This window comes from Pangasianodon hypophthalmus, chromosome 19, assembly GCF_027358585.1.
Source record: "Pangasianodon hypophthalmus isolate fPanHyp1 chromosome 19, fPanHyp1.pri, whole genome shotgun sequence".
Taxonomy (NCBI): domain Eukaryota; kingdom Metazoa; phylum Chordata; class Actinopteri; order Siluriformes; family Pangasiidae; genus Pangasianodon; species Pangasianodon hypophthalmus.
Genome location: NC_069728.1, coordinates 9,032,624 through 9,051,891, shown reverse-complemented (window position 1 = coordinate 9,051,891; position 19,268 = coordinate 9,032,624). Strand labels below are relative to the sequence as shown.

General features: G+C 37.7%; 1 protein-coding gene across 2 annotated transcripts in view; it reads right to left on the bottom strand.

Annotated features, from left to right (window-relative positions):
* Positions 1-19,268, bottom strand: part of atad2b (ATPase family AAA domain containing 2B) — a 68,703-nt gene that overhangs the window by 36,696 nt on the left and 12,739 nt on the right. For both annotated transcript variants that reach the window (XM_034313707.2, XM_026944500.3), the window contains exons 17-22: positions 18,872-19,016; positions 17,052-17,238; positions 15,026-15,211; positions 5,966-6,101; positions 3,051-3,244; positions 2,628-2,787 (exon numbers count right to left, since the gene is read on the bottom strand). In XM_034313707.2, coding sequence (XP_034169598.1) covers positions 2,628-2,787; positions 3,051-3,244; positions 5,966-6,101; positions 15,026-15,211; positions 17,052-17,238; positions 18,872-19,016 — 1,008 coding nt within the window. The remainder of the gene's footprint in view (positions 1-2,627; positions 2,788-3,050; positions 3,245-5,965; positions 6,102-15,025; positions 15,212-17,051; positions 17,239-18,871; positions 19,017-19,268) is intronic.

Here is a 19,268-nt window from a genome sequence, read left to right as displayed (position 1 = left end):
TAAAGTTATCTGATGAACATGGCTAGTATATTTAATATCTGCTGCTTGTACATGGGGCAAAAATTCTCAGGCTAATGCTATTAGCTAAGTGAGTAGATATTGATGTCTGCCAGACAGACTGGCTGAACTTCCTCCCAGCTGCTGCATAAGAATAAACATCTCTAGCAGTGTCACTGTCTATATAACAGAGTCATCAAGACTGAGAGCAGAAACATATGAACATATCTGTTATATACTCCCAGGTCATGTTTTCCTACAATAAATGCAACTTATTTTTGATTCCTTTCTTTGCCAGTTTTATTCAGGCAAAAAAAAAAAAAAAAATGCACGTTTGGCTTGAGTAAAGGCAAACATTATGAATGCCATTATGAAATTATGACGATTCACAGTTTTGAAAGGCAGGAAGTAAGGATTTGCCTTCTGTTTAATGTTAACAGTCGGATATCTGTAAGAGTTAACGGATGAATAATTGTTTAATCACAGAGAGTGGGGGAAAACAACTTATATTTAATATGGCGTAATCAAATCTTTTTCCATTTCAAATTAAACTTTGCTGCTCTCAATGGAGCACATGTCTATGTTTGTAGATGTAATATAGTGAATTAATGAATAGAAATATTAAATGCACAGCCTGAATGTCAGCTCCGCATGCTGACATCTGTTAAAATATAAACCTCAAAAGTTACAATCTCTTTATAACTTGGATTAAACAAACTTTGTATGATCACAGTGATTTGCACTTTTTGTTACTCAACCACTGAAAACACAGAAATGAATGCTCCAGCATCAGACAGAAAATGAAAAGCGATGCAGAGCAGTTCCAATGCACAGCATCACTTCAGATGTAAAATGGGCATAATCCGCTATACCAAAACATCAGATTTTTGCACATTACTGGAAACATAGTATCTCTGTTTTTATCCAGCAAGCTTCATATAAGACCGCTTCCTCCCAGTGCACACTTCTAACTTATACACCACAATAATGCTGCTCTCTGCATCAAAATATTACCAGGCTTTTATCATTCATATTTACTCAGCAATTTGCTGTGGATGTAGAGCCACACAAAGACCCAAACAGTGATTCAGAATTCCAATACTGGCACCTCCAGAGGTTAACCGGATATTCAATTATAAATTATAATACCGTGATGTAATCTGGTTATTTAAGTCATAGAGCATACACACTCTATCTAAACTTACAGGCGTTTTCACTGATTCTTAACTTGTTCCATTGTATAATTTCTAATTTACTGCCCATTGGTTTTCAGAGCAAGACTAGAAATACTTTAATTTAATGGCAGAGACACCAATGACAGTAAAGTACATGATAAAATAACTGAAAGTAAATGTACTAGAGTGTCTGGACATAGACGACAGGAGCACTTTGGTTTTAAAACTCATCAATGAATGGAAAAGTAATGCTGACAAATGAAATAACAGCGCCTGTGTTCCATTTCCTTGGTCCAAATGCACCCAAAGACTTCTTGGCCCCAACATTAAAGCAGCTATTTGCATTCTGCATTGTCGTTTTCGTTGCTACTTTGTGGACATTGCATTTAAATAAATGACCCATGCTGTCCCGCTAAATGGAGAGGCATGATTTATTCATGATCACAATCTGCATTTACTCAAGAACCTTTAGTCTGCCAGCAATTACTCCTGGAAACAGACTTCAGCAACAAAAGAAATATTTAATGCCGCACAAAACAGAACGTTTTGCATGGTTGTAATTAAATCTATTTGATTCTGTTTAAGAACAATTGTGTTTTAGTGGTAAATTGGCTGTTGTAATATTCACTGCCTTACAAACAATATAAATTATTCATAGGGTGACATAGGGTGTGTGTCCACTGGATATGTATTTCATATTAACATTTATGAGCTGGTTTTAAATAATGAAGTACTTCTTAATTGTTGAGAACTAGCACATGGGAAGTACCCTTCCGCGTGTAAACACAACACATCACTGCACAGTAACGCAGTAGTGAGGAGCAATAAAACGTATCTATTCCTAAAACAAGAGACAATGATTGAGGAGAAAAAAAAAAAAGTTTTAAAACATTTCTCCATTCATCTAGGGTTAATATTCCAAACACATTCAGTTATTTTTAAAATATGCAGCTATTAAATATTGTAACAAAATATGGCTGAAAAAATAAATGGATTTAATTTAATAATCATTAAAAAAAAAAAAAGGGTTTCATTGGCCAAAACTAAAGATTTACTTTGAAGCTTAAGTTACGTATTTCTTACTGTTATTTTACCCAAAACTAGTAACAAGATCTCTGCACAAAAATATAGATTACGGTGATTTCCTTGAATGAACTGTACAGTTGCTGTAAATCCACTGTTGCTTATGCTGTGCAGACACAGCAACAGTAAAAATTTATGATGAAATATCACGTAATCATTAGTTAATTTCATTCATTTGTCCCTAAAATATGTGAGTACTCGAATATTGGTTCTCCTTCCTCCTTTAAATGACATAGTTTACTGAGCAATCTTCAACACACATGAACAACTGTAAGCAAACCATATACAAAGTTCATATACAAAGTATCCACTGGCTTAAAAGACACAAACCAGCCATCAGTAAACAAGTAAATGTACACTTTTTATTCTCACCTCCAGGATCTTTGTCCGGATTGTACTCCAACGCATTACTGCAGATGAGGTCAATGTCCTTCAGAAAGTCTTTCGCAGTTGTGTACTTCTGAGTGTCAATCTTCGTCATGATAGTGGACAAATCCATAGGCTCTCTGATGACCTCAAGATAATCTGATACCTAAAAAAGTTGCACAGAAAATATTGCACAGTCATGATTATCACACTATATTTGTCCTGTGCATTGCCCAATTCACAGGAGTGTCACTAGTCTAGTAGTAGGAAAGCAAGTCAACGTGAACACACTTGTTAATCGAGAACACTCATTCCAAGGGGTTTTATCAGTTCTGAAATGTTTTCAAGTGACACTACAAGCGTAACTGCTGCGACTATGAAAAACTACAGTACATGTAGCGTCTCAGCTGAGCAGCTTGACTAGCCCACCTCCTCGATATCTACAGGCTTGCTAAAGATGTGGAAGCGCTTGTCGGTGGCCAGCCGCCTGGTGACGTCCCTGAGAAAGAGGCGGAGCTCGCGCAGGGTGTTCTCCTCCTGCTCCTCAAGTCGCTTCTGCTCCTCTGGAGAGAGTTGCCGAGGGCCAGGGTCTTCCACCAGAGGCAGCACCTCAAGATCACACACTGAAAACATGCACACGTGCGCGCGCACACACACACACACACACACACACACACACACACACACACACACACACTACTTAATTCCACTTTAGGCACAATATTAGAGATCTTTACGTAATAAGAACACACCTCAAACAAACTCCTTACAGAAAAATTCTCTCAGTCACATTCATAAAATCACGCGTTTCAATTATAAATTAATCGGAATGCTAGATTTTGGATACTCCATTAAAATGCCAGAAAATCCTTAATCTTTGGGAGTAAAGCGAGCTTATTTAGCTTATTTGAATTGTGATTGTTAGGCATAAATAACATTGAAGCGTATGTTTATAGTTAGAATTTCCATGATATCAGGATACAGGATATTTTCTCCCTTTAATACAGTTTGAATGAGCTCTTTTCACTTTATAAAAAACCCTACTTTAAAAAAGGCAGGCTAAACCTATTTTAAGTATACACTTCAGTGGTCTTAAGGTATATAATAAGCCAAAAATGAGGTTTCTAGGATGCATTCAACTTGAAAGCAAAAATACTTATTTATATTTATTTTCACACTTTATTAACAGTACTGACAGTAAAGCAAATCTATCAGCACTAACTGCTGATGCAACAAACTGCAAATCTCAGAAATTTAGAAACTCAGCATCTCCAATACATATTTTGCCAGAGGATAGCAACTTCACCCAAGCAAGTAGAACAGCTGTGCTAATCACACTGCTACTCAGGGAGAAACTATATAGCAAGAAAGGTGAACTAAATAGCAAGAAACATTGTGACTGTAATAGTTAGAACCAAACATTTAGCCCTATAGATTTTCAATTTAATTCGATTTAACTTGTATAGCACTTTTAAAAATGGACATTGCCACAAAGCAGATTTACAGAAATATATAAATTCAGGATATAAATTTTTAAATTAAAAAAAATTTAATGAGCAAGCCAGAGGCGACGGTGGCAAGGAAAATCTCCCTGTGGATGTGGATCCAGAAACTGATTTTAAGGTTTTGAATTCCAAAGTTAGATTTCTTTGTACAGAGACAGCCAATAACTTGCGAGACCAGAAATGAAGCCCAGTTTAAAATGATCAAAGGCTAAAAACACTAACACTATCTACTGAAGTGACAAAATTGCTGATGCTCAACTTAGGAATTTTCTTGTAGCCAGAGGGAACAGCTGGCAGCAAGCCTTGGGCAGAGTGTCTGCTCAGAAGCCTGCTCACTAGCCTCAGCGTCAGTAATTGCGTGTCGAAGAAGCCAGAAAGCAAGCCATGCTAGCAGTAAGTGTAATTATTACTAAAGATACAATGTCTCTCTAACCTCAGCTGGAATTAAGGCAGCTCTGTCTTATATCAGTGAGTCTTCATGCTTACATTACCATTTTAATGCCCGCTCTCTCATCATACCCACTATAGAGAAAGAGAGCAGAGAGTTTGCTGTGCAAGTGTGTGCAAGGTTTATTAGCTGTCTGCTTGCGGTATTAGTTAAACAGACTTGGCAGATTTCACACACTGTCATGTTTCGATCCACCACTTACTGACCGCCAATGTCTTCACTTACCTGGAAGCCAAAGTGCCCCCAAACACAAGATTTTAAAGGCTTTGTGGAATCTTCTAGGTTCCAGCTCTTTCCTGTTCCTTCAAACATTTGATCTTTCTGATATAAAGCAAAAGCAATGTTCAGCTACTACTGTATTTTACAAAACATTTGGGGGTTGACCTTGAACATGAGTTGAGGACTGGGGCATATTTCTTTCCTACACTTTCAAAACACAACTTTGTGCTGGCTCATCTAACACAAACACGCTTGATGCCTGAGAGAGATCAGTGAAAATCAGGCCTCGCAAATGTATCGATTTAGAGACCGGGTAGTGGGGTATAAACGAGAAACCAGAGAAAACAGTGGGGATTTTTCAATTCAGCTTATATCATTGTAGTGAAAATGTACAAAGGTAACTGATGTGTTTTAATACACAGCTTCTTGCAAAGCTGGTACACATGCAGTCAAGGGTTCAGAACTGTTTTTATTTGTCTTTTTGTTTCATTTTCAAGGTTTCTGTTAGGCTTGTTTTGCTTTTCTGAATGTAGCACACACAGACAAGAAGTATGCTTCAGCACTGTTGAATAAGCACGTATATGGCGCTGCTTTCCAGGTGTCCGGTGTCAAGTGTGAAGAGCATTAAATGAGTGACTACTATCTTTTTATTAAGAATAAAGTGTGTCAATCCAAAGACTAATCATATGCTATCAGTTACGACTACAAAACATTATTAATCCTACTACAGCATACTGTGTTTTCTTTAAAAGCCTGCCTATTTGTTCAAAACTATACTACAGTACTTTCCCATATACTGCCCTTCTCTCAGGCAAAGACCTTGATGGTCCTTACCAGCTCCACTCCCTTGCTCAAGGCATGCTTAGTAGCTGGCGGGACAGTGTGTGGTATGTCAATTCCTTTTACACTCCAGTCTACCTATTAATAAATCCAATCAGCAAATCTGAAGCTATGATAACACACATACAATCAACACTGACAATGCAATTAGAAGAGCTAGTTATTTTACAGTGATAATGGCAGTCTTCCTGGGCTTTAGGCAACGCGCAAGTGATGGTACTAAATATTGACGATTCATTATTTTAATTCGTGAGAAAAAAAAATAAGTCAAGTAACATTTGGAAAATCTGCACATGGAAATCTATATAGACATGCATATACCATTGTTATACCTTTTTTTCTCGGGCGGAGTGGTGGCCTGGCTGCTTGCACCAGTATGAGATGACTGAAGAACTTTCTGCGGTCCTCTTCCCCAGGTGTTGTTAGACACACCACCTCACCATAGGAGCGACTGAAGATGCATTTTACCTACACACACACACACACACACACACACACAGAGATTATTAGATATATAAAACTAAACTTACAGATAGCACCTTCTCAACACAACACACAATAGGAGAAATGGCTCTGTGACAGAGAAGCCACAATTCCTGACAATGCTATCACGAACAGATACAGAGTTAAGGATGCAAAGAACATTAACGCAGCCTTAAATAATTTTGGATTCCAGCATTTTTCAACCTAATCTCTATCTACTCTATGTGCAATTACTAGAGACAATAATTTTATTTTTTCCTGTACTAAAGAAAGAACAGAAAACTGATGACTGATGCACATTCACTTCAGGGCCAGCTATTAAACTCAATAAATGCCCATAACCCTTTGTGTATATGCAAGGCAAGTTCAAAACTACAGCGACAGTCTTAGCATGAGTCAAACATGAGACTATGTCTCAATAAAGCTGTTCTTGGGTGGTTTTATCCAACTTCCATACACCTAAGCAGGAAAAAGTCATTCTGATTACTTTCCCAAAAATTTTCATGGGATGCGTGAATGATTCATTGGTTTACGTTTGAAATTGAAATGTTGCCACCTTAAGGACAGAGCTAAGTAGTGCACTAGGCCTGATGGATCACAGATTGTGGGCTGGACATGTATCATAAAATCATAAAATTATCATAAAATCATAAAATTACTAACATGAGAAAAACCAACACAGCCCCTCAAGGAAAATTTACATCACTCAAAAGGAAATAATCCAATCCTCTGCATTCATAAATTTACTACGCACACAAGATACTTCAGTCTGTGCCTGAAGATGTGAGCAATGAAGAAAGCTTTGGAGAATCAGACAATGCATTAAAGGTGTCAGGCGGAGAAAAAGAATTACTAAGGCTTCATAAAAAGCTGCAGAACAGTCTGCACAAATGTGGAGCAAACTGACTCACTCTAAACACGTGCACAATCATATTTTCCCTTCTATAATGTACTTGTTAATTTCCCACTGTAGGTGAAGTGTCATTTCTTCTCTCCTAGTGAAGAGCAGAATTCCGCTCAGCTCATAGGACAAAAAGCCTCTTTGTAAACATGCCATATTTCTCGAGAATGTTCTATAGCAAAAATCAAATGGACATGCGCTCCTTCATGTGTGCATACAATCCTGTGCAAAAGCCAGAGACTACCATTTTGTTTTCAAATCAAATGGCCATTCAGTAATTATTGTTAATTATTTAGTAGCAAACAATTACATTAACACCATTTTCAGTCATGCAGTACTTCTTTATGAAGGTCAGTATTAAAATTCAGTATGACAAATAAAAATACTGACAAATTTTATGCTGTTTTTACTGTTGAAGACCTTTTATGTTAAGATTTTACTGAATGGCCATTGGATTGAAAACAAAAGGGCAGTTTCTAACTTTGGCACAATTCTGTATATATCTCAAAATGAGAGAAATTCCAAGTATCAACTTCTATGATACTATAACACAAACTGTCAAACTGTTTAAGAGTCCTAATGCAGGACAGTTCCAAAGAGGACTTAATTACAATAAGCTAAAAAGAGTGGCAAGATGGGCCTCATGGAGACTGAGAAAATGCAAAGATCAGCAAAACCACCTATAAAAGGAAAGGGCACTGGACATTAAATGACAAAGCAATGCGGGCAGACTCTGCATTCTGCTTGGTCACGAAGGAAACATTTCTTTTATGACCCTAGTCCCATTTTACAGTTATTGCTGTATACATGATATTAATTCAGTCAGTAAAGTCCACTGTGCAGATCTGTCCTCTGCTGTCTATGCGCGAATGCGTGCTGCTTCACTGGTGTCCTAACTGTCCCTTCTGTAGTGTATCTAGAGTGAATACTGTAGGCTTGTGGTAATAATCTGGGTGTAATGAACTCTAAATATCACATAAATCCTAAATACCACATGTTCACATCTGGCACAGACAGAGGCATTTCACCCAAGACTCAGCTGCTACAGGATGCAGGTAGCGCTCTGCCTAGCATGGCTGGCAGTAATTTTCACACGCTGATCACAATACTTGGAATACATTTTATTGTTGTTAGGTTTGCCAATAAAGTACCATGGCAATGTTTAGAAAACAGTGAAAAGTTGGTGGTTTCAAAATATTTACGTAAAGGAATAATACACGAAGGACTGTACTATTACACGAAAACAATACATGAGAGGATGGTGTGATAAACTCCAGCGTATTATTTTCATATACCAGTATGGTCCATTATGATTTATTCAGTTTATACCACAGCAATTTGACAATGATTAAAATTTTTAATTTACTAATGAATATGTTGTGAAACATCTGCGACACAGGTTAGCTCTTGTTATCACTGTTGTAGCAACAATGAACAATCGTTCCCTCACCAGACTTTCATTTACTCTCTCAACATTAATACAAGTTAATGAAGTTAAAAATTACCAAACAAAAAGCCTTTCCAAAAAAACCATAACCGTATGATTCCACCATACAAGTCCCTGTGTACAAGCTCTTACTACAAAAACATTAATGATTAATGGATTAATATAAATGAATATTGCTTATGTTACAGCTGGAACTACTCTCCAAGCTGTGCTGTTACATAAAATCAATCCACACATTCTGACCAATCAGATTTGAGAATTCAACCACACTAGGGCAGAAAAAATATATACTGATGTAACACGGCCAGGTAGGGAAATAAAACAATTGGTATTCAACTAGATTAAATTAGATTTTAGATGCCCAACCAGTTGGACAGTTAAAGTATAGACTGTGGCTTCACTGTGGCTAAATTTACCGCAATACTGAAAACATCTTCATATTGCCAAATCCCATTCCCTGCCCCTGGCATTACACCTCGATCAAAACACTGTTCCAACTACATAGACTGAAACTCCATTATCCCCACAGCATGACCGAGTGGCATTGCTCTTTTACACCTTCCCCTAGTAAAGGAAACTCATTTGCCCCATGCCCCAAAACTATATATGGCTTCTGCTGATGCAGCATGTTCTGCACTGCATTATGTCACCCCTTGCAGACAAAGGAACACAGAAAAGATCATCACCAAATCTTTCTAGAAAGGTCTGCCCATTTGGCAGACTGGTGGGAGAGATACATGTACCAGAAACTGATCAAAAAGACAACGTTTCAAGTCTGGCTTGACAAACAGGAGTGTACATCCAATGTCAAAGAAGATCTTGCAAGGTGTGTGAATGGTTTCTCAGAAAACATTCACTTCTCATAACCTCAACATCGCAGTCTTGTCCGTTGACTGCGTTTCCACCTTGGAATTCATAGAAATATGCTCACTTAGCCTACTAGCCCCCCCATGCTTGCTGCCTTAATTAATAGTATCAACCATTCAGGTACTAGTAGGCTACTAAGAATGATAGGCTTTATGAAACAGATTTTGTCTCTCTACCTCAGGCCTATTCTCAATCTCATGTCAAGTTCCCCTCTCTCGACTTGTTCCCTGGAGTGGAAACCTATTGTTTCTTCATTACAAACTCAGCAAAAAGAAGTTTATATGTGTGTGTGCACAGGTCAGTCATTTTCTGCTAACATCTTTACCAACAAGGGAACTGGTTCTTTTAACTGAGGGAAAGGACTCGTGTCTCTACACATATCTCTGTTTTATATACTGTGAATCTACCCGCACAAAATACTAAAATTGTCCAGATAGGTTGACTTTTTTTGTACCAGTCGTAGTCACAGTTTTCATTCCCTGTAGTTCAAACTCTGCATGAAAGAAAATGAGTATTCAACACTTATATACAGCAGGTAATGATTTTCTCTCTCAGTTGATGAATGCTACAGAGACTGACTAACCAGAGGCACCGTACAAGAAACTTACAGAACAGACCTGTCTTGGAGGAAGCACATATTAGCCCTCACTCTCCCTGGTTGGTAGCTGCTGTATGATAGGGGAAAACTGGCTGGTGGGTGGGTATTGACCCAGAACAAACAAAAAAAAAAAAAAAAAAACATGCCCGCTTCTGCTGAAAGGCAAACGCAGTCAGAGAAACAGGCAGCAGATCCAGTTGCAGATTTCAAACTGACTTAACAAGCACTGAAGGGATTAAATTTAAAGAAACACTTAATGAACCAAAATCTGCAAATAGCACAACAGGCTAGATACTGCAATATGTCTGAGAGCTGCAAATCCTACTAAAAACAGAATAAGGTGTTAGTGCTTATGTGCAACACCTTTATATTATTCAGAATCCTCAATCTTAAGACAATCACACATACACTCACCGAACACTTTATTAGGAACACCTGTACCCCTACTCATTCATCTAATCATCCAATCACATGGCAGCAGTGCAGTGCATAAAATAATGCATACACGGGCCAGCAGCTTTGGGTATTGCTCACATCAACCAACAGAATGGGGAAAAAATGTAATCTCTGTGATTTTGACCATGGCATGATTGTTGGTGCCAGATGGACTGGTTTGAGTATTTCTATAACTGCTGATCTCCTGGGATTTTCACATCCACCAGTCTCTAGAGTTTACTCAGAAAAAACATCCAGTGAGCAGCAGTTCTGTAGACTGAAATGCCTTGTTGATGAGAGAGGTCAATGGAGAGTGGCCAGATTGGTTTGGGTGACCGAGAAAGGCTACAGAAACTCAGATAACCACTCTGTACAATTGTGGTGAGCAGAAAAGCATTTCAGAATGCAGAACATGTCGAATCTTGAGGCGGATGGGCTACAACAGAGGAACACCACGTCGCCCACTTCTGTTAGCCACGATCAGAAAGCTGAGGCTGCAGTGGGCACAGGCTCCCCAAAACTGGACAGCTGAAGACTGGAAAAACGTAGCCTGGTCTGATGAATCTTGAGTTCTGCTGAGGCACACAGATGGTAGGATCAGAATTTGACACCAACCGCATGAATCTATGGACTCAACGTGCCTTGTATCAACAGTCCAGGCTGGTGGAGGTGATGCACTGGTGTGGGGAATGTTGGGAGTTTCTTGGCACACTTTTGGCTCATTAACACCAATCAATCATTGCTGGAATGCCACAGCCTATTTGAGTGTTGTTGCTGACCATATGCATCCCTTCATGTTCACAATTTACCCATCTTCTAATGGCTACTTCCAGCATGATAATGCACCATGTCACAAAGCAAAAGTCATCTCAAACTGGTTTCAAGAGCATGACAAATAATTCAGTGTTCTTCAGTGGGCTTCCCAGTCACCGGCTCTGAATCCAATAGAACACCTGAGGGATGTGGTATAACGGGAGATTCACAGCATTGAAGTGCACTTGAAAAATCTGCAGGAATTGCGTGATGCAGTCATGTCAACATGGACCAGAATCTCAAAGGACTGTTTCCAACATCTTGTGGAATCCATGCCACGAAGAACTGAGGTTGTTTTGAGACCAAAGGGAGGCCCTGCCCACTGTTATTGTAGTGTTCTTAATAAAGTGTTCGGTAAGTGTATACCATGACTGCACTGTTGCCACCTACTTTCACTACAGATGTAAACATAAGGCACATGACTGGCACCTGGTTCTTCTCTCTAACACAGGAAGCAGGAAGGACTGAGAGAGCGGAGGTTTTTATTATTCCTATCTAAGGCAGAATGAGTACTCACCCCTGAGGTGCAGCACTGCAGAGAGGACAGCTGTCATGCTGAACATGCCAGAAGCCAAGTGACCCTGCAAACTGTTGCCAACTAAACCTGTGGCAATCCTTGTGCTCTATACACTAATAGATCTCTTAGAAATCTAAAAGCTCACCATCCTCTTTAACAGCTCCAACACCTGTTATGACCCCCCTATTGATGCAACAACTAAAATGGACTGTCACTGACTGAAAACATCCTTACAATTCAGCACACATCTCCAACCCACAATCCTCACTGCTTCTGAGTGGAAGTTATGCCATGCTGAAGTGTCTGTGAAGGGGTGCACCCTCACCCAGATTAAGAGAGGGCTTTCACACCAAGGCGAGTCAATCTAAGGATAGTGCAACTTCACTGAAGAATGCATGGACTAACTTTTAAAATTCAAACGATCAATCATCATTATGTTTATCTTTTTTATCACTGGTTTTCCTGATGCTTTGTTAATAAATCTAAATATACAAATTGGTTGAGTCCAGTTCCTCTTAAGGTTTATAATTCATGTCTGCACAGGCAGTTTTCTTGTCACAGTCACCTTTACCTTGCTTATTATTGATCTAGAGCTACATCCAGACTTGCTTATATCTACATCCAATTAGATAATATCTATTGTTAAAATACTGTAAAAATAAAACTTAATTAGGTACATTTTTGGCAAATCACTTACCCCAAATAAAAATATATTACCCTATAAGAAAAATGCTGTCGGACCAGATATCAGGCTACACTAATGTAGGCTACAGCATAAATGGCAAACTTATCAGCTAAGAGTTATAATCAGAGGCTGAACTACTCCTGTGAATTTTTAATGGTATAGAAGGGAAAAAAAAATCGTTCTTTGCAGTAGACTTCTGCGGGTGACAAAGTGGTAGTCTGATTAAATCATTGGAGATATAAAAGCTTTGACAGAGTCCTGTGTTACAGAGAGACTACAAGGTAATCTACTATCTCCTAAAAACACTGTCTCCTTTGGGGAGTAAAGCAGGCTTTAATGAATATGCCTTGTAGAGAAAGCACAAGCGGCTTCTGTCAATAAAATTAGCAGTCTGTTCTCTGGTAGCATTACTGTGCCCTCCTGGTGGGCACGGCTTCCTTTAACAGGCTTTGATCAAGAGCTTCACCCCCAGCCAATCACAACCCCCAGCAACACACTCTAGGTAGCCTGGGATCGCAGTATGGGCTTCTCAGGGATCTTAAAAGCTCCCTGCAAGGTAAAAATCATGTCCCTTCCACAGCAGCCCCCCTTTGGCGTAATCAGGGAAGCTACTTTTTTGCTGTTAAGAACGTTCACCATGTATCTCTCTCCTGCGATTCATTCAAAGCAGAGAGTTGACTGCATTGCCCATTGTCCTTGGTGGAAGAATAAAAATGATGGATAGGAGAAGAGAAAAGCAGACTAAAACAAAGGCAAGGGGAAAAAATCAAAGAGGACAAAAAGAAGTGTCAAGGAAGTGTGTCAATGTATGAGGAAAAAGAATGAGAAGTGTTAAAGAGAAAGAACTTTGGTGAGAAAAATGCACGTCACGGCTTCGCAGCTTCAGTGAAGACAGGTATAGCTGGGAGAGAGAGTTTAAAAAAAAAAAAAAAAAAAAGAAAAGAAAAGAAAAGAAAAAAAAAAGAAAGATTAAAAAAAAAAGTTTGGCAGCGTTACAAAACGCTGTTACAGATCTTTGCTAAATCTTATATTTTGAGGTTTTCCTATGCACTGTTCTGATCACTAATCTGGACTAGCAGCTGTCCAGTGGGGATATTAAAGTTTGATGAAGCAAAATACATTTCAAATACTAAGCCTACCCTTTAAAATTAAAATTAGCCTACCATATGTAAGGTCTACACACACTTATACTGATAACATTAAATTACAGAACCTTGACTGATTCATGTATTGAGTGAAGCACATATATCAAAGCAGAATGTAGATTATTAGTCTACTCTTCCAGCTAACAATCTGCCTTGAGTTGTACAAGGTCCCCCTCTGCTGTAGGAGTTGGGTACATGGGATTCGTTTTTTTGGGATGGGGTGGGGGCCTGAGATACAGGCTGGGAGCAATGAAATTTAATTCTGTTTTCACACCTTCAGTAGCCCAACTGAAAGTATTATAGATCAACCTATACCAATTTGCAGCTGTCTGTTCTTCCATTTAATCACCAGAAAATAAATAGATAAATCCAAATGCCTTTGTTTCAGATTTTGTTTCAAAATAACTTGAAGAGGGCATTCATCAAATAGCTGAAAAGGCTGATTCACCATCTATTGAAATTATAAAAGAGTTGAATCAAAAATAGCCCTAAACACATTTATCTTCATGTAACTGTATTTGGTTCCAGCACTGAACAGAGTCTTGGCCGCAATACCAATAGTCTCAGCGCAGTAACTTTGCCATTTTATTTTTTACTGCTCTGTTAAGTACGGTGCTCCAGCCATCAGAGTCGTGCAGCACAATGAAGGGACTGAAAGTGATGGAGCACTTGATAACAGTGCTTCATCAAAATCATTCAGGAGTTCTGTGACAGCAACATTAAGTTTAACATTATCCTCATCTATATGCAGCCTAATAAGCTATAAACAGTCTATAATCTAAATGTTTATAAACTAACTGTTCCAACAGAAACAGTTTAAAAACTAAAAACTAAATACTATATTATATATATATATATATATATATATATATATATATATATATATATATTATTTATTTTAAAACAATATATATATATATATATATATATATATAAATATATATATATATATATATATATATATATATATATATATATATATATATATATATATATAGAATGTTAATTTTTGATTCCAATTTCTCTTAAAATCTGCACAGAAATTTTGTGCATGTGTATTTACATTCTGGCACATGCTGATCACAAACCTAGGCAAAAACAACACTTACATTTACAAGATAATTGCAAATTTAAAAGGATGGGAATACTTCTTACATTGTACCTGATCATGAGTGTTTCTTAGTGTTTTAATATTGTTTAATATTGTTTATTCAATTATTTCAAATAAATGAATAAAATAAATAATTTGCTTAAAAGTGTGTTAAATAAGATCTTGAAACATATCTACACCAGGGATTAGAACAGAGCGTCCGAAGCTCTGTGCAAACTGCATTTATACCCTCAAAAACGTCTGCAAAGGTATATGTAACAGTATTCTCTAATAACGTCTTCATCAAATATGCCAGTGCATCAAACTCTGGTAAAATGGCAACACTATGGGAATGGTAATCCAAGAAAAAGAGCAACGAGGCAGGTTGAAAAGAATATGAGGCGTCCTCACCTCTTCAGGGAGCTGCTGGTAGCTGATCTCAGCCGTGGCAAGGATGAGGAGTGGGGTGAACGAGGGAACATCCTGCAGCAGTGTGAGGAACGTACTCTTCACCGTCTCACTTATGGCCTCCCACCAATCACTGACGTGTGGCATGTAGATTACACTTGGCACACTCCGCTGTGCTTCCCGAAACACCTAGAGTCAAACACACACATATACACACCTTTCAGTAACAAAAGAGAATACAACTGAGAACGTGCTATTCTCAAAATACAATTTTGTTATCAAATAAAAAACAAAGACCAAAAAAAAAAAAAAAAACCACAGTGACTAAGTGAGAAGCTTCTGTAGATGAAATGTAACGGTGTAATACTCTGACAATTTGGATCGATGCATTGATTGAAAAGAAAATGAATGAAATGTATCAAGGCATTGAATCAAATTAATTATTATTGATTATCAATCAATTATTATTAAAAAAAGAACAGATAACTGGTGTGGAAATAATAATTCCTATTTAAAAACTGATGTGTAAATAGGCTAGCAAGGTGGTTTGACTGTAAATCTGATACTTTCTGATAGTGTGTGTCATCATCATTCACAAATTAACAGCAGGCCTTCAGATTCTGAACAAAGGTGGTCATACTGATTGAACGCTACTAAACTAAAATCATATAGTTGCCTTGTGAATTGCTGCCTTATAAAATCAAAATTATATTGTGTGGAAGCCTGAGGTATACAGCCCTAATCAAATGGTGAGAACCTTTCCAAAATGTTTTGGCCAGTTTAAATAATAGGATTCACAAGAATATATGAAATGTACATGTACTGTATGATCAGACACCAACATGTCGCTACACAAGACTGTCAATACAGCAGGATATAGAAAATGATCATCTATATTTCTTTATCATTTTAAGATGAATACTAGGCTTGCATCAACTGAGGATTTAGAGATTAATATTTTTTTGTTAAACACTATTTTCTTTTTTGTCTATGTGTTCCAGCTATGTTCAGTCTTTCAAGAACGGTTTTCTGTGTTTGTGTGCATGTTCTAAATGAAAGATATTCACTCAGCAGAACAAACTTACCACCCTCCCTCCTCCCCTCTATACAGACTGATGACTGACTATAAGGCTGTATTGATCTACTGTGAGTGCTCAATAAATAAAGATCCAGTCTTATCTCCAGACTCCTATTTGTCACACAGTGCTATTGGGAATCTCTAAAAGATTCCATCTAATGCTAATGGACTTCAAGTACTCGGCCATTTTTATGACAGCAAAACATGTTTTCAAGGATTTCATCTGCATAGAAGTAAATCTTCTAACTAAGAGTTCCACCTCATCTGTATGTGACTGACAGAGAGAGAGAGAGAGAGAGAGAGAGAGAGAGAGACAGAGATCTGCATTCAATGAAGCTGCAAAGTGAACTATGGACATCAGATTGTCAGAAATAATATTGATAAAGGAAATGCCATGACAAGACAAAGTTTTGATTATAGTCCATCTCTGCTGCATAGGTTCATTTTGGCAAATGGGAAAATACAAATCAAAACATCTTAGAAAAGCAATATTCATCAAGAAAATGATGAACATTTCAATCAGTCATGACTAACATGTTGGAAGAATACTAATTTTCATGTGTACTAATACAGTCATTACTTCAACAATGACATGTAAGAGCTTGTGAAACAGTGAACTCCTAACCTATTTTCATAAAAAAAAAAAAAAAAAATGGACACCTACAATGGATGTAAAAAGTCTACACACCCCTGTTACTTTGCAATTTTACAATGAAGGTGGAAAAAGATGTGATCTGATTTATCTTAGTGCAATTCTTTTACTTCACAAAAACCAGCCATTTTAACAGGGGTGTGCAGACTTTTTAATATCTACTGTATGCAGCTTATACATGACCCAAGCTCTACCAATCTGATTCCCAAAGCTAAATAGAAAGAACTTGCTGTGAAAAGGACACAATTTAATAAAACTGGTTAAAACACGGTGGAGTGCAAGTGTGTGAGTGTGTTGACCTGAGCGCAGGACTCCTCTGGGGTCTTGGCACTGACAGAGTAGAGAGTGGGCAGGTCGAGGCGGTGCACAGTGAACTTGTTGAGGTGATGCAGCAGAGCCGGGGCCAGGTGCGTGCTCTGACCCGAACCCTGAGGGCCTGTTAGCAAAAGCCGTGGTCGGTATGAGGTTGGCTGCTGATAGGCAGACCTGATTTAGAAGGAAAGAAATATCACACACACAGTTTACTTCATGATCTAAGCAATTATTTAGTGTAGTCAATGTTTTTCCGAAGATCACTGGCAGATCACTGCCCAATCTGTACACAGCAGTGGCCACTACCCTGTTATGTAACATGTGCACAGCAGTAGGGGTGTGCACTGGCATTCTTACACCCAGTACTCAGGTATTTGTTGTGCCCTACTTCCACTCGAGATCAGTGAGAAAACACAATGCTGAAAAGGAAAAGCCATGTCTGGCTTTATTTTGATTCAGAGCAGCACTGTTGTGATGTGAAGGGGGCTGAAAAGCTCACAGATGAGTCTGTTTATTTCTTTCATCCGCACAGGAACAACCAGTCAAATATGAAGCCCGTAGGACAAAAAGACAATAATATATTTCCAATAAAGATCAGATCAGTACAACACTGGCCACATATCAGGTTTGCCCAGGTTTGCAAAGCTGCATGCGTGGCACATCTCAACTCCTCTGCTTATAAATTCATTTCTGAGTTTTCATTTACAGGTTTAGTAAACATAATTTGCAAATATCTATACTGACTGACTAAACTAAAAACACATTGCTCCTGTTAAATCTGTTAATCCAGTGAGATTTCTACTCCTTCAACTTTGCAATGTTTGAATTTTAACCAGTGCCAGAGTACACACTGTCAAATTAAAGTTTTTAAAATGACACATACGCCATGCTAAAGACAGTGATCCAAATATCTGTTCAATTCCTCTTATGGATACTTTAACATTAAAATTAGGCAGACGGCACATCCCTGCACAGCACAGCAACACAGTGTGGTTTTCCCATTAATATTTCTAAGCAGCACAATAAAAATGTCAACATACTTTTTTAAATGTACAATTAATTAAAAATATTTTTGAAATACATGCTTAAAAAAAACAATGCATGAGGAAGAAAGTCAATGATCTTAAGTACTTTATAAAAAAAAAAAAAAAAAAAAAAAAAAAAAAAAAACAGCTAGAGGAGTGAGCATATTTCTATATTATATAAACAGGCAGCTGACAGAAAACCTTGTAGTTTCTCAGAGGTAAAAATGCTGAATTAGATTTAATGTACATTTTCAGCTTTATTAAAATGACATAAGGCAGTTTATATGTATCGAGAAGATCTTATTAAAACAAATTTGCAGTGTGTGCTGGTTAATTACTGAAATATTGCCTATATAACCGGATATAACAGACAAAATGCTGGCTGCAAAGCAAATTATTATAAATGACAATAAAAGAACATCTGCCTCTGCCTTGTCAAACAAAATGACTATAGTAAACTGTTTCTCCACTGCAGGCCAAAAGAGAGCAGAAGTGGACTATTTTACAGCAAATGAATAAAAAACATTTATTTCAATATGTAAACACAGCAAGACTTATAAAACGAGAATTTTAAGAGTTTCTTTCGAAGCATTCTTTACCTTAATTTATAAATATTTTCTCCCCTTTCTATGCATAATAGTTGTACACTGAGCACTAAAGCAAGCAGGTGAACATCTAAAGATACATCTGGATACTCACAGCCATTCAAGTTACAATACAGATCTCTAGTCAAAAATCACTAGTCAAATATACACCAGTATTGAATAAACGGCAAATCTTACGTAGTAAAATGAAGGAAGGGTTTGTGTACTATGGAGGAGTGTGATTTCTTTGGGGATCCTGGCTGAACATCATAAATGGACTGAGCACTAGCTCCATCTTCACCCTCACTGTAAGAGTCCTCCTCCAGCAGGTGATTGTCAGAGTCTGTGTGAAGAAATTTACACAGAAATTTTCACAAAATATGCTCTAATGCTTCAGATGCTAGAATAGCTGGAAGGTTTAGAGATCAATTCTGCCATTAAAAGTCCAGAAGAACAAATCTGCTGAGAGAAAATTGAAAAGTTCAGCCTAATTGGAAAATATAATGTTAGAGCTTTTTTTTTTCCCCATCAAGATGTATGCTATGTTGATTAGTTTCATACAGCCTATTTATAAGTTTCCCCTATAAATTCACAT